This window comes from Pseudorca crassidens, chromosome 1 (assembly GCF_039906515.1).
Source record: "Pseudorca crassidens isolate mPseCra1 chromosome 1, mPseCra1.hap1, whole genome shotgun sequence".
In the NCBI taxonomy this organism is placed as follows: domain Eukaryota; kingdom Metazoa; phylum Chordata; class Mammalia; order Artiodactyla; family Delphinidae; genus Pseudorca; species Pseudorca crassidens.
Window position 1 is genome coordinate 93,217,768 of NC_090296.1, and position 15,029 is coordinate 93,232,796.

At 38.8% G+C, this 15,029-nt stretch overlaps 1 protein-coding gene across 9 annotated transcripts in view; it reads right to left on the reverse strand.

Annotated features, from left to right (window-relative positions):
- ATP8B4 (ATPase phospholipid transporting 8B4 (putative)) overlaps positions 1-15,029 on the reverse strand; it is a 256,643-nt gene that overhangs the window by 46,527 nt on the left and 195,087 nt on the right. For 7 of the 9 annotated variants that reach the window (XM_067746383.1, XM_067746372.1, XM_067746406.1 and 4 more), the window contains 4 exons: positions 14,345-14,450; positions 6,618-6,765; positions 3,445-3,628; positions 2,544-2,767 (listed from right to left, as the gene is read on the reverse strand). The exons of 1 other annotated variant lie outside the window; for it this stretch is intronic. In XM_067746383.1, coding sequence (XP_067602484.1) covers positions 2,544-2,767; positions 3,445-3,628; positions 6,618-6,765; positions 14,345-14,450 — 662 coding nt within the window. The remainder of the gene's footprint in view (positions 1-2,543; positions 2,768-3,444; positions 3,629-6,617; positions 6,766-14,344; positions 14,451-15,029) is intronic. One more of the 9 variants, XM_067746423.1, reaches the window with a different exon arrangement.

Below are 15,029 nucleotides of genomic sequence, written 5' to 3' on the forward strand. Positions count from 1 at the left end.
ATTGGAAGAATCAACATTGTGAAAGTGACTCTACTACCCAAAGCAATCTACAGATTCAATGCAATCCCTATCAAACTACCACTGGCATTTTTCACAGAGCTAGAACAAAAAATTTCACAATTTGTATGGAAATACAAAAGACCCCGAATAGCCAAAGCAATTTGAGAACGAAAAATGGAGCTGGAGGAATCAGGCTCCCTGACTTCAGACTATACTACAAAACTACAGTAATCAAGACAGTATGGTACTGGCACAAAAACAGAAATACAGATAAATGGAACAGGATAGAAAGCCCAGAGATAAACCCACGCACATATGGTTACCTTATCTTTGATAAAGGAGGCAAGAATATACAGTGGAGAAAAGACAGCCTGTTCAATAAATGGTGCTGGGAAAACTGGACAGGTACATGTAGAAGTATGAAATTAGAACACTCCCTAACACCATACACAAAAATAAACTCAAAATGTATTAAAGACCTAAAGGTAAGGCCAGACATTATCAAACTCTTAGAGGAAAACATAGGCAGAACACTCTTTGACATAAATCACAGCAAGATCCTTTTTGACCCACCTCCTAGAGGAATGGAAATAAAAAGAAAAATAAACAAATGGGACCTAATGAAACTTAAAAGCTTTTGCACAGCAAAGGAAACCATAAACAAGACCAAAAGACAACCCTCAGAATGTGAGAAAATATTTGCAAATGAAGCAACTGACAAAGGATTAATCTCCAAGAGTTACAAGCAGCTCATGCAGCTCAATAACAATAAAACAAAAAACCCAATCCAAAAATGGGCAGAAGACCTAAACAGACATTTCTCCAAAGAAGATATACAGACTGCCAACAAACACATGAAAGAATGCTCAACATCATTAATCATTAGAGAAATGCAAATCAAAACTACAATGAGATATCATCTCACACCGGTCACAATGGCCATCATCAAAAAATCTAGAAACAATAAATGCTGGTGAGGGTGTGGAGGAAAGCGAACCCTCTTGCACTGTTGGTGGGAATGTAAATTGATACAGCCACTGTGGAGAACAGTATGGAGTGTCCTTAAAAAACTACAAATAGAACTACCATATGACCCAGCAATCCCACTAATGGGCATATACCCTGAGAAAACCATAATTCAAAAAGAGTCATGTACCACAATGTTCATTGCAGCTCTATTTACAATAGCCAGGACATGGAAGCAACCTAAGTGTCCATCATCGGATGAATGGATAAAGAAGATGTAGCACATATATACAATGGAATATTACTCAGCCATAAAAAGAAACGAAATTGAGATATTTGTAATGAGCTGGATGGACCTAGAGTCTGTCATACAGAGTGAAGTAAGTCAGAAAGAGAAAAACAAACACCGTATGCTAACATATATATATATGGAATCTAAGAAAATAAAAAAGTTCATGAAGAACCTAGGGGTAAGACGGGAATAAAGACACAGACCTACTAGAGAATGGTCTTGAGGATATGGGAAGGGGGAAGGGTAAGCTGTGACAAAGTGAGGGAGTGGCATGGAACTATATACACTACCAAACGTAAAATAGATAGCTAGTGGGAAGCAGCCGCATAGCACAGGGAGATCAGCTAGGTGGTTTGTGACCACCTACTAGGGTGGGATAGGGAGGGTGGGAGGGAGGGAGACGCAAGAGGGAAGAGATATGGGAACATATGTATATGTATAACTGATTCACTTTGTTATAAAGCAGAAACTAACACACCATTGTAAAGCAATTACACTCCAATAAAGATGTTAAAAAAAAAAGAGCAAGGAAGAACAATTGAAGAAATCTCTAATGATAGTTATAGTTACCATTTCATTCTCAAGGACAACCTTTTTCTTTTGTTGCTGTTGTTTAAAATATTGATGCCATTTTTTATTCATAAATATATTTAAATGCTATAAGTCTTACATTTCACAGTTGATACCCAGCGTCAAAATTTTCCTGATATCCAAGATATGGGGTTAAGTAACCTTTAAAATGTAGTAACCTTTAAAAGTAGATATAAAAATAGAATCCTAATTTACGAATTTGCTAATTTTTCTTCCTTGCTACCAACATAATCTATGGATCAATTTTTAGCTGATGAATTGCTGTCAAACAGCCTTGAGGTCAGGGTAGCAATTCCTTCCCCTGATTTAAAATATTTACATTCAGTGTGTTGGGTGAGTGATCATCTTTCCAACAGATATGCCTCAACTTTTCTTATTAGTGTTTCTCAGATTCTGAATTAAAACTCTACATCAAGCTTACCTGTCATCATACCCAAAATTTCAATAAAAACTTTAAAATGCACAGGAAGGAGTCGTCATTAGTTACTATGTAAATAAGCAAAAAATAAAACTCTAGCTAAATATATATTCTTCTTGGGCTCAAAGCTCAAGTCAACTATCCATTACATAATTTGTCACACTGTCATTTATATTAGATATATAAAAATGACCTCTATTGATTAGTAAAGAGCCATGAACAACAGTCATCTACAATCCAGGGGATCGTATAAAAGAAAGAAACTTTTTTACCAACCTGGGCTGAGAAACCACAGAAGAAACCAAACCAGAAATGCACAAGTGTGAATGCAAAATTCTTATAGAAGAAATAGCGTAAGAATTTGCACATTCGGAAATAGGACCACCTTCCATGAACAAGGAGAAGCCTTTGGAGGTATCTAAACTGTGCAAGTGCGTAGTCGCTGGCTAGGACTGCCTGCAGTCCTTCCTGGCCGCTGATGCCGACACCAATGTGAGCACCTACAAAGGAGAAGAGGGACAGTTTCACTCCTCAAACAAAGACACAACTTCTTTGGGGAACCTATCACTCCTCTTTTTTTAATTTGTTTTTTTATTTTTGGCCACACCACTTGGCTTGCGGTATCTTAATTCCCCGATCAGGGATCAAACCCGGGCCCCCAGCAGTGGAAGCACCAAGTCCTAACCACTGGACCGCCAGGGAATTCCCCTATCACTCTTCTTGTATGTTATTATTTATTCACAGAAACCCATAGCATTTATAACTTTTCCCATATATTATCTCATGAAACACTCATGATAGGTATTTATCCTAGTTTTTCAAAAGAGAAAATTGACTCAGAAAGTTCAGTAACTTGAACAAAGTTTTACAATTTGTAAGTGGCAAAGCTGGGACTAAACCTTAGTGTTGGGACTGTGTATCTAATGTTCATTCCTCTACACCATAGCTACTTATTTCTCCAAACAGTGACCAATAACATAAATGATTTAGTTAAAGGTGTTTTCTTTTTTGTTTTTAATGAATGCTAATAATGGTGGATGAATTGAGCCCTAAAAGTATTAATTTCAGAAACACTGGGAAAATTAAATTGCAATGCAATCTCCATTACATATTGCCAAGTGCTGAACCTGGGAGCTCCAGGTCTGCAGCACGCCCCGTTGAGCAAATGTCCCCTTACTTTTGATCATGCTGACGTCATTGGCTCCATCGCCTATGGCCAAAGTGACAGCATTTCTGTGCTTCTTCACCAGCTCTACTACTTGAGCTTTCTGGAGAGGGGTGACTCGGCAGCAAACCACAGTCTTACACATGCAGGCAAGTTCTAGAAGATCGTTCTTGACATCATTTTCTAGAGCATGGGCCTACGTTATTTTTTTTTTAAATCCACAACAGAACGAGAAATAATAAATGAGAGATGTCATTTGGGAAGCAGATTTCTTGTTTCTCAGCTGATTTCTAAACAGTTTCATTCACTTCAACAAGTCATTGTTGACTCAGGGCCACACAAACAACAAAAGAAAAGAGTATTGAACTCCTACTTAGTGCCAAGGAAGTTTACCATAAAAGTAAAAGACGCAGTGTCCTGTGTTTCTTCCTTGATACATTATCGTGCTGCATTGGAGAGATACAGTTGAATGCCGGAAAGGGTCCGGAATCCACTAAAATAAGGAAAAGCAAAGGCCAGAACCAATCCATCACCTCACCAAGTTTAGAATGAACTACAAAATGATGATTTGTCTGTTCTACATGATGACATTTTTGTTTCCTTTTCACTGTTGTTTTGTATATTTAGTGTTTCTTGTTGTGGTTGTTAATGTGAGAGCAAATGAGAAGCAGATGATCTGGAGATTAGCTCTTGAAGAACATAGCGACTGAAATCAAGAGAGGCCTGTGCAAAGGGTGGCATGCAACCTGTGTCTCAGACAGGGTTCCCCAGCCATTTACACCCTTGCACTTCTTAGACATACCAAAGAAGGACTGAAAAAGAGAACATAATCCTTTGTAATTAAGTACAATTTTTTTCTAGAAAACATCTCTACATTATTTAATAAACACATGAAAAGAAAACAGGAATCCACCTAAACTTAGAGTCATCATTATCTTTGAATGAATCTTTAGTGAGATGTTCACAGCCCATTCACACTCTGGCCCCTATATTCCTTTTGAGTCTGTCTTCTACCACCACCTTCAGGTTTACTCTTTACTCCTGTCAGGCCAAGTTGCTTGTTTCCATAATTTGGCAGGTTCTTTCTTGCCTTTGTGCCTTTGTACTTGCTGTTTCCTCTACCTGAAAACATCACTTCCTCCAGGAAGTCTTCCCTGATTTTCCCATGAGGAACTAAATGTGCTGCTTTGCCTCTATGCTCTCAAAGCACTGTGTCCGGGCTTCCCTGGTGGCGCAGTGGTTGAGAGTCCGCCTGCCGATGCAGGGGACACAGGTTCGTGCCCCAGTCCGGGAAGATCCCACATGCCGTGGAGCGGCTGGGCCCGTGAGCCATGGCCGCTGAGCCTGCGTGTCCGGAGCCTGTGCTCCGCAACGGGAGAGGCCACAACAGTGAGAGGCCCGCATACCGCAAAAAAAGCACTGTGTCCATTCCTCCTTATAGTATTTGTCATACCACTGTGAGATTAGCTCTCACCAGATGACAATCCCTAAAACAAGGACTGTGTTCTCTTCACATCCTTATCCTCAGCCTCTAGCACAGTGACCTGGACATGCTTAATGAATGTTAATGGGATGAATGGAAGGATGGGTAAATGAGTATAAAAACATGACTCTAATGCAGAAAATTCTCGTGTCAAAGCCTACAATTCTTAGGGGAAATTGTGAGTTAGCTTTCTCAAATATAATTACCCTCTCTGAAAGAGAAAGTGTGTAACTGGCTGTCTTGCTCAGAATGGTTCCCATCTCTTTCTTTTCTTTTTTCTTTATTATCAACAAGTGAAAAACCTAGACACAGACTGTGAGAAAGAAAGACCCAATTACATTCTGCAAAGCATCAAGATTTGAGCAAATTGGAATCATGATTTTTTTTTTAAAAAACTGACCATACTAGTAGAAACACAGTCAATTCTCCTTAAATTAAAAATGACATTTCATGGTTTCATAAGCTTCAGGCTTTGAAGCTGAGGGGGTTCTTGAAGAGTGTCTATCTTAGCTCTTTCTTTCAACAGATTTAGAGACAGAGAGAGAATCTTGTGTGCTATCACCTTAGTACTCTAACTGCCCACACACTGGCCTCTTTGAGCCTGAGGGAAAGTCAAAGCACAAGTCATTTGGGACCCTTTCCCTATTGTGGTTGGTCCCAGGGCAATTCAGCTTGAAGACCGCCAGCTCTAAGTCCCAGCTGACAGGCTTAGAATTTTCAGTTGCTGCTCATTTGTGCAAAGGAGAAGTTCGTGTCATCTGGACAAACTTTCAACTAAGCTTGGCCTGCAACTGAGCTCTGTAACTTTCCATGGTGTAGAAGGCAACACATCATTACGTCTGGAATCCAGCTGGATAACGCTCTAAGCACTAAGAACTAACAGACAGCTGATCACAAGGGGGGGAATACAATATACTCATTTCCAACTTCTTTTGTCCTCTAAGAAACTGTCTACAAGAAGATACGTTTATTTTCCAAACTCCCAAAAGTGGAAAATGATCATCAAAGCCGGAGAAAGATGTGAGATTAGCTCTTTGTGCATATAAATGATAATTTCACTGGAGTACAATCAGAGCTTTTGTTTTCTAAATTAGAAACTCAGAAGAGCTTTTGATATTTGTTCAAGATTTGGAACCTGAACTACATTAAAAGTACAATGCAAGTTTATTCTATTACGACAAGAACCAGATTTCCTAATCAAAGCAAATTGTTTGGCATCGCTCTAAAATGCTGCTATTTAGAAAGACCACTAGAGGTATCTTAATGGCAATAATTAGGTGTGGTAATTATATGAAGGTCAGGTTGCGCTCTGCAAATCACAAACATTAGCAAGAGCAATAATTGCAATACATCTATCCAGTTGCATTATTTTAATTAAACAACAGGGAGCTGTGACACTCTCCCTCAGAAAAGCACTTAAACAGTACTGCTAAACGGTCTGTAGTCATTTAGACAAGATTGATATCCTCTGAATTCAGTATTTCTTCAGATCCTCCCCTTCACTGTGGTGGTTCAAGCAATAATGTATGAAATATATATTAGAAGTTTCCCTTTCCTTTGCAAACAGGAAATCAGTGCATATGCCCTATTTCTAGTAGTGTCATTTGTTTTGAATACACAAAAAAAGATTTCATTATGACAGCACAAAAGAAATGATTATTGGGGTGGAGAAAAAGGAACAAAAAGCCTTAAGCAAACTCACCAAACTGTGGCCATTTATGATTAAGGCATAATCCCCTGTTACGGTTTCTTCTACAACTGAGTCCAACTCCAGCGGCTGCTTTTTTTCAAAAACTACATGGCCATTGGAAAAACTTCTGTTTTGTCCAAACAAATTTTCCTTTGCTTTCCTTAAAGGAGAGGGGAGGAAGGCAAATCATAACAAAGTATACAGAGCATACCTATTAACTCTAAGGAGAGACTGGCCTAGAGGTAAATTCATTTCATCACTATTCAGACAGACTGCTGCATGAGATACAGTTTCAGTAAGCTAGCTGGATAATTCTTTGCGATGGGGATACCATAGCAAATTTGCAAATTCCAGGAAGTAGGAGGGTAAACATAAGGAAAACAGATCATCTCGAACGTTTTAGATTACCTAAAGGCTAAATCATCATCTTGAGCTGGGCTTGAACTAGGTGCTCTTGATAAATTTGATACATAAGGTTACCTGAGCTTCACGGACTTAAGAACCACTGATCTGGCACCTGATGTTGTTAAACAATGGAAAGGGAAAGACTAAAGACAATTGATGAAATCTTCTAGGAATTCCAGGGAATTCTGTATATAAAATAAATTAACTTGTAGAACAATGTAACATGATCCAACTTAAAACGGCAGTCTTCTGAGAAGCACATCTTTTAGAAGTTTGACAATAAAAACAAATAAAGGCGTTTACTGAATTGGCATAGTCATTATAACATAATGGAATATTTTAAGTGAAAATTGTACTCATCAGCCGAAACAATAGAATAAATCTTCTGGGAAAGACACTACAGACACCAAAGTGTAGAGGGTAGTTCCAAATGGAAAAAGCAGTCATTTTAGCCCTCAGCTTTCTAATTATTTGAAATTGTAACACTAATTTGTTTACAAGTTTTTTTTAAAAAAACATCTTCTGGCTCAACATCTCCTTCTGCTGTCCAGGACCAAAATCACATCCTGCATTTAAGCAACCCAGAGAACCCAAAGGTTACATGCCCTTGGCTCCAGAGATGATATTATACGTTTTAGCAATCAGTTTGCAGAATCAAATAAAAAGATTTATAAAGTCAGAGTGCTATGTGTGAAGTTTAGGGAGTTAAGGAAGGGGGCGGGAGGGAGAACAGACATGAAAAATCATTGTTTTAAGTGGGAGATACAGGGCTTTTGCATCAGATAATCATGTCAGGGAATCCTCCTCACACTCATGAAAATTTACAGTCCATATAATGAAGAAAGCAAGAGAGACAAGTTCCTCCAAAATGAACATTTCTCTGACAATGTTGCAGAGCTCATAAATTAGGTCCTCAGAAAGCACCAAAGGGCAAAACATCTCCTGAAGTTTCCTTTTCAGTAAAGTTCTCACTTGCTGTATAAATGACTCAAACTCTGTTTTCCCCCAGAGAATGAAAGCATTCCAAAGAAGGGTGAAGTTCATGAAAGTATTGGCTGAAATTCTATTTACTTAGGATTTTTTTCCCCTAAACTGTCTTCCTAACATCTCACATGAACCCTTTTCCGGGCAGAAAAGGGACAGTGTTTCCGGCTCTGCTTAAATCCCCACTGCACTCCCTCCAAACAGGCCAGCCCTTTGCCCATGCTCTATAGCTGTCACTTCTTTTTCTTCCTGGAACTTAGCTCTTCAAACACCAGCTGGTCCTCGCCAAACAATTTATTAGGAGGGAAAAAGCGACACATAACTCCCTTCGTGGAATATGAATTATACATTTTTGCAGGCATGATACACAATGCTTTACTACAGAATACAAGTAACAAATGCTAAAACAGAAGAGTGCCTGATTTTTCCAAGCTCTGTAATGAAGGGCAGTCTGTTACAATGTTGGCATGCAGAAAGGTATTATCGGTTGAGGCGACTTTGGCATTCACAGCCCCATGCCACCACAAACACAGCAAAGCACAGTTAGGCCCACGTTAGCTTACATGCAATCTATAAAGAAAAGAGATGGTAGGAGAAAGAGTCATTTTTTCAGTCTTAAGGCGCTCTATATTCAAACCTTAAAACGACCTGTTAGAAAATAGATGGAAACCATGACGTCATGTTTAGACAAATACAATTTTGACTTTGATATGAGCATTGGGCTTGAAACCTGGAGATCTGGCTTCAGGCCCAAGGTCTGCCTCTGATATCTCATATGCCCACAGCTGAGCTATCTGACCTCTAGCCACTTGATTAGTCAGTTACAGACCCAGGCGAGAACCCAGGTCTTCAAATTCCTAGCGCTCTGTCTACTGCACCAAAAGGTTTACACATAGTTAGCCACAGGCTGCCTCTAGGTTGGGAAAAAGGCATAGCACTAGAGCACCAGTTAGGGTAAAAGAGTACCCTGCCAACAGTAGAGAAAGGGAGAAAGTACATGAAATTTTGATGTCAAGCCCAAGTTTCATCCCTTATTAACTGTGTGACCTATAAGATACTCAACCCCTGAAGCGGTATCTTTATTAGAATCTAGGGGAATGATACCAGTGAATCACACTGGTTGATACCATTATGAAAGCTCAGGCAGCTGTACCAGGCTGTACTGGAAGGTCTCCAATATTAGTGAGTACTCTAAAATTTTACAATTTATGATAGAAACTAAACTTACTAAAACATTTTGCCGGGGTGACTAGAAATTGAGAATTAGGAACAAGGTGCATTTTGTTTGGCCTGCATAATGTCTAAAAAGAATCTGTATGAATTTATGGACAACGTGTTGTTCACCTTCACCAACGCCCCAAACATTCCATAATGCCTTGTACAGCCCAGATCACACAACTAATATTTCCTGCCTGGCCCTGGAGCCATTTGCATTTATGAACCCTGCTCATTCAAACAATAACTTTCCATCAAGTAGGTGTGCAAAAAATGCAATATGTATTTTGTTGATTAAAGAGGAAATGTCAGTTCCTAGGTATATCACTAGGATACTACTCAGAAGCAGTAGAGTCACTTCATGGTTTAATTAATTTTCCTAACAATAAAACATGTGCTCAATGCAACAAAAATGAAACATGTAATGGGTTTGCTTGTCAGCCCAAGCAAAATTACATCCTCAGTCTGCTTTTCTTTGGGCAGAAGACATATGTATTGAAGAAATGTAATCAATGCAGTAATATTTGGAGAAAGCATAACAGGGTTTAATTGTAGATTTCTGGGCATGCCCTGAATACTAAAGCAGCTATGGCAGCAAAGTTAACCCAGGACTCAATGTGTCTAAAACATTTTCATGACATTAAATTTGAAACAAGCTGTATGCATGCATGATATGCATGAAACTTACATATCAATGTTTATGAAATAATTGAAACATATTTGACAGGTTTAAATATGAGCATTTAGGTCATTTCCTCCCAATAGTTACTATCACTTATATCCTCTTCTTCTGATACTTCTTTTTAATGTTTTTGCATGAAAAAGCAAAACTCTAACCCACTGAACTCAAAGGTGTAACACAAGAAAATTGAGTGGTGTAAATTTATCATTTCAATATTTCATCCCCAAAGCCATGGGTTTAGATATAAGTGGCCAAGATTAGGATTATAGAGAGCAGCACCTCCAGTAATAACTTTTCTTGGATGCTCTTTTTTCCCCATAACATAAAACAACTGTATACTATAAATGTATTGATTCTTCTCATACAGAATTTTCTATCATTCATTGCCTCTCTGTTGTAGAGTCTCAGAATGGGGTAATCTCCAAATCTGAATTGAAATAAACATTATTTGCCAGCAAGTTAAACAAGGTGGCCTCAAGAGTCCTGAAAGAATTAGTCTAGATGGAAAATCTTTACTTTTTTCCCTCCTCACTAAAAAAAATGGAGATAATCTTTTGGCTTTTTTCCTAATTGTAAAAGTATTGTATGGACACTATTACAACTTCAGATAACACAAAGAGCCATAAAGAAGAAAGCAAACATGATCCATAATTGTATCACCAAGAGAGAACAACTGTATGTATATGTTCTCAAGAACTTGATGTGGAGGTAGGTAGGTAGATATGGATATAGATGTATAGTGTTTTATACGTATACATACATAGATACATATATACTTTTTTAAAAAAATGGATAATGTTATGCATGAAATTTCATAGACTCATTTTTCACTTAAATATATCGTGGACATCTTCCAATGTCAAAAAACACATAATCACTTTTAAGACTGGATAGTATCTCACTCCATCTATATATCATAGTACTTAACAAAATCCCTGTGGCTGGGTATTTGAGCAATTTCTAATTTTCTATTATCATAATCGATGCCACAATATGTATGTATGTATACAAACACACACACGTACACACACACATACATTTGTCCATTTATTTTCTTAAGGACAATTCCTAGAAGTAAGAATCATTGGGTCAAAACTGTGCACATACATAATTTTGAAATATATTGCTAGTTCACCGTCTAGAAAGTTTCTACCAACTTACACTCCCAACAACAGTATATAGGAATTCATATTTCTCCACATTCCTTCCATGTAATGACAGTTATGTCACCTACTTAGTCAACCACATGTGGCTGGATAAAATCTTGAGAAATTAACTTCGGTTCCCCACCCCTTGCAATTACCACGGCCACCACAGGTGACCCTCTCTGTTTACTCAGAAACATACCTTGCCTCGGGGGATCTGACAGGGCCAAATACAGAGAAAACAAAAGAGTCAAGATTTTGTTTTCTGAGTACCAAAATGGACTCCTGAAACTCATAGCAGCATTGTCATCCTGAATTCCAGCAATCTGGAATTCCACTCATTGGGCTTTTTGAGAGGGAAGAGAAAAGTTTCTTCAAGTGTCAAAAAACTAATCCTTAAAGGAATCAGGGCATAAACTGTTGCCCTAAGCAACAGACTAGAAAAAAATGACTCCTTTTCTCCATTTCCCATCCAGCCTAGAGGAGAGGGACTTTGAAGAGGAGGTTAGATGCTCGTGAATCCCTAAAAGAAGCCTGGGTGCTGACCCACACCCTGGACTGGGAGTGGATAATGGAATTCTCAGATAAATTTTCGGGAATCTGAGTATGGACGCGTTGCCACTGAAGCATAGTGACATGGAGGGTAGTAGAAGAAAGAGAGGTAATCATGTGAGAGCACGTCTCAGACACAGAGAGGTAAGGAAGAGCCCCTAAACTTCCATGTTTCCTCAGGAGGATGCGGAAGTCAGCCAACAGGGACAGCCAGCAACCCAGAGACCAGGGACCAGACAGGGACACAGAAATGGGAAGTGCCAGAGGCCACAGGATAGACGCTGAGGATCAGTGACAGGTAAGGCAATTGCACATCCTAGACGTGAACTAAATTTACCCAGAGTGCCTAACTTAATTGTTCTGTCATCAGGCAGAAAAGGGGTTCAAGTTCAGTTTTAGAAAATTTAATGAGTTTCTCTTCTTGCGCAGCTCAGTGTATTCCAGGCTGTGAAGTCAGACAAGCTAGAAATGACAGAGCCTCCTTCTGCATCTCTTCACATCAAGTCGAATTCCAAGTCCTATCCATTCTACCTCCGAAACAGCTATCAATTTCATTCCACTTTTTCCTTGCCCGTTCTTACCACCTTGCTGCCTTAGTTCGACCCTCATCATCCCTAAACTTGAGTATTGTATTCCAACAGCTTCCTCATCCATCTCCCCATCCCATTCATTTTCTGTCAAACATACTCCATCTATCCTGCCACTACAGTGTTATTTCTAAAGTGCAAAATTGGATTTGTCTCTTTTCTGCTTAGAAGTCCTCTCCATCCATCCAGTACCTTCAGGATAAAGTATATTCACTTTGGCTTATCACTCAATCTATCACCACTTCATCTCTGAAAAATTATCCCCGCCCATAACTCTGTAGTACACTCCAGCTACAACTTGACAGGTTGCTCCTGGAATATAACATATCTTTCACGTCTGTATGCCTTTGTGTGTGCTGTCCCATCAACCTGCAATATTGTTATTCAATGTAATCAACAGAGGAAGAGGATCCATAAAATTTGCAATGGGAGTCAGCATGTTGTTTTCAGTGTCTTAAGAAGGTTAATGAAAAGTGTAGAATTTTCTATGATAAGAACGTAGAGACTCCCTAAGTTTTTAAAGTTTTATTTTCCTTTCAGCTACCTTATATCAACCTGGTGTAAAAAACTGCTATATCACACTGGTTAGAAGCTGTGACTGAAGATTATGTGTGTCTTTGCCAAATAAAAATTAGGAAATCTAATTAACTGTGACTGATATAATTTTATTATTATTATTGATATGATTTTAATAATAGACTCCATAGGGTCTATTGGGGAAATATTTTTAAAAATTAGTCCTTTTTGGTGGAAAGATTGAGAACAATGGCTGAAGAAAGAGGGCGAGAGGAAGGGAGGGAGTGGAAAGAGAGGAGGGAAGGCAAGAAGGATGCTCATTGAATAGCCATAAAGCTTTATGTTCTTACATTAATCCCCCAAATAAAATAATTTACAAGGTAGGTATTTGTGTGTTTTCCCATTTTACAAATGAGGAAACCAAACAAAGAGAGGTTAAATAGCATCTCAAAAGTCACTTAGCCAGCCAGGAGCATGAAGACAAGATTCCAACTTGGCTCCAGTTAACACAGAGCCTGTACTCTTCCTCTTACACCTGCTCTCTCTCCCTGAAATCCATTCTGCTCTAGTTGCTAACCTGGTGTCTGACCTCAAGTGAAGCAGCCATGTGCCTCAACGACTGCACTTTTTATATTAGCTATTTAAGGAGAGTAAGAATACACCCAAGGTGTGTTTAGAGAGACACGTCACAAGTGAGTGGGTGCACAGGCTCTGGGGCCACGCTGCCTAGATTCAACCCCAGCTGAACCACTGACTAGCTGTGAAACTTTGGGCACATTACTTACCCTATGTGTGTCTCAACTTCCTAATCTGTAAATCAAGGATAATGATAACACCTTCCACTGGGTTGCTTTGAGAATGAAACAAGAGAATACATGTCTACTGCTTACCATAGGGTCCCAGGCACTATCTCAAAGCATTTAGCAATAGGCTCGTTAGAATCTTGATCTGTTTACATCTATCCTCCTTCAGCAAGAGTTAAATTCCCCCCAAAACAAAAAGTCATTTAAAGAAAAAGATTTTCTTGAGGTAAAAATTTTAATTACTATTAATTATTAAATAAATTGTTAATATTTTCCCAATAGACCCTATGGACTCTCTTGTTAAACTTATAGAAATAATAATAATAAAATTATGTCAGTAATCATGAGATTTCCCAACTCATATGCAGTCTCCAGTCATAGCTTCTAACCAGCATGATACAGCCATTTTCTACAGTGAGTAAGGCAATGTAAAACGGTTGGGAGATTTCATCTATAAGTATCAAGTGGGGTGCTGACAGTTAAGGCTTCCTTTCTTTTCAAAGTTCAGGAACAAAAGTTAAACGATGGAGGCACGTGAAGGAAGCCCATCGTGCCCCACTGCTGTGCTGAGGTGGCTGTGTTAGCCCCTCGAGACTGTAGCAAAAGCGGCAAAGCAGTTGGCCTCTAAGCCATTTGGCCAGACCCAGAGTGGGCTGAGTTTAGAGAAGCTCCTACCAGCGCCAGCAAGCAAAAATTGTTATAAGACAGCACTTTTTGAAGTTCTGGGGAAACAATTAGGCAGACTTTTAAAATGTTCTTCTTCAAAGGGGATTTTCCTCTTTCTCAACTATCAGATTTTCCTTTCCCCTTCCCCTCCCTCTGTTCCTTTCCTCCTTCCTCTAGCACTTACCTGAGTTCTTCTCTGACCTCCACAGCTGTGTTCCCTGCTATGATGAACACGTCATGCATGTCATCAGTCAGCATGTTGCAGGCATAGCCAATATTGATGGCAGTTTCTGATACATAATAAAGTCGACTTCAGTTAGAACATTACTTAATAACATAAGTACCTTTTCATAAAAGTTTTGAGGCCCTTGCTCTATTTCCTTATAGCCTACAGGCCTCCTTAACTTCAAAGAGAGCATGATCGGTGACGAAATACAAGAAGCCCAGGGAGAAATTCAAAGATTTGTTAAATCCATGGAGAAATAGCAACATCTGTGAATCCTCAGCATTCTCATCTAGTTTTAAAAAAACGTTTTGATTCCCAAAATGAGTACTCATGAAAATATCCCAAGATCTTGTGATTAGTAAAATGTATACATTTAAAAATTTTTACCAGAAGTCTCAAATACTGCCTTTAGAGAGCTGAAATACTAAACTTAGCTATTATTCAATCTGATATAATAGACAAATTGAAAAAAAACTCACAAAAAGTTCAGCTGAACAGCAAAAATGATCTTACAAAATTTTTTAGTTCTTCCACATGCAACATTGCCATATTTCCATTAAGTGAATAGAAATTTGGAATTTGGCTATCACCTCAAAAAAAACCAGGACTGCTGCTACTAGATAACTAGAGTATTACATGATAT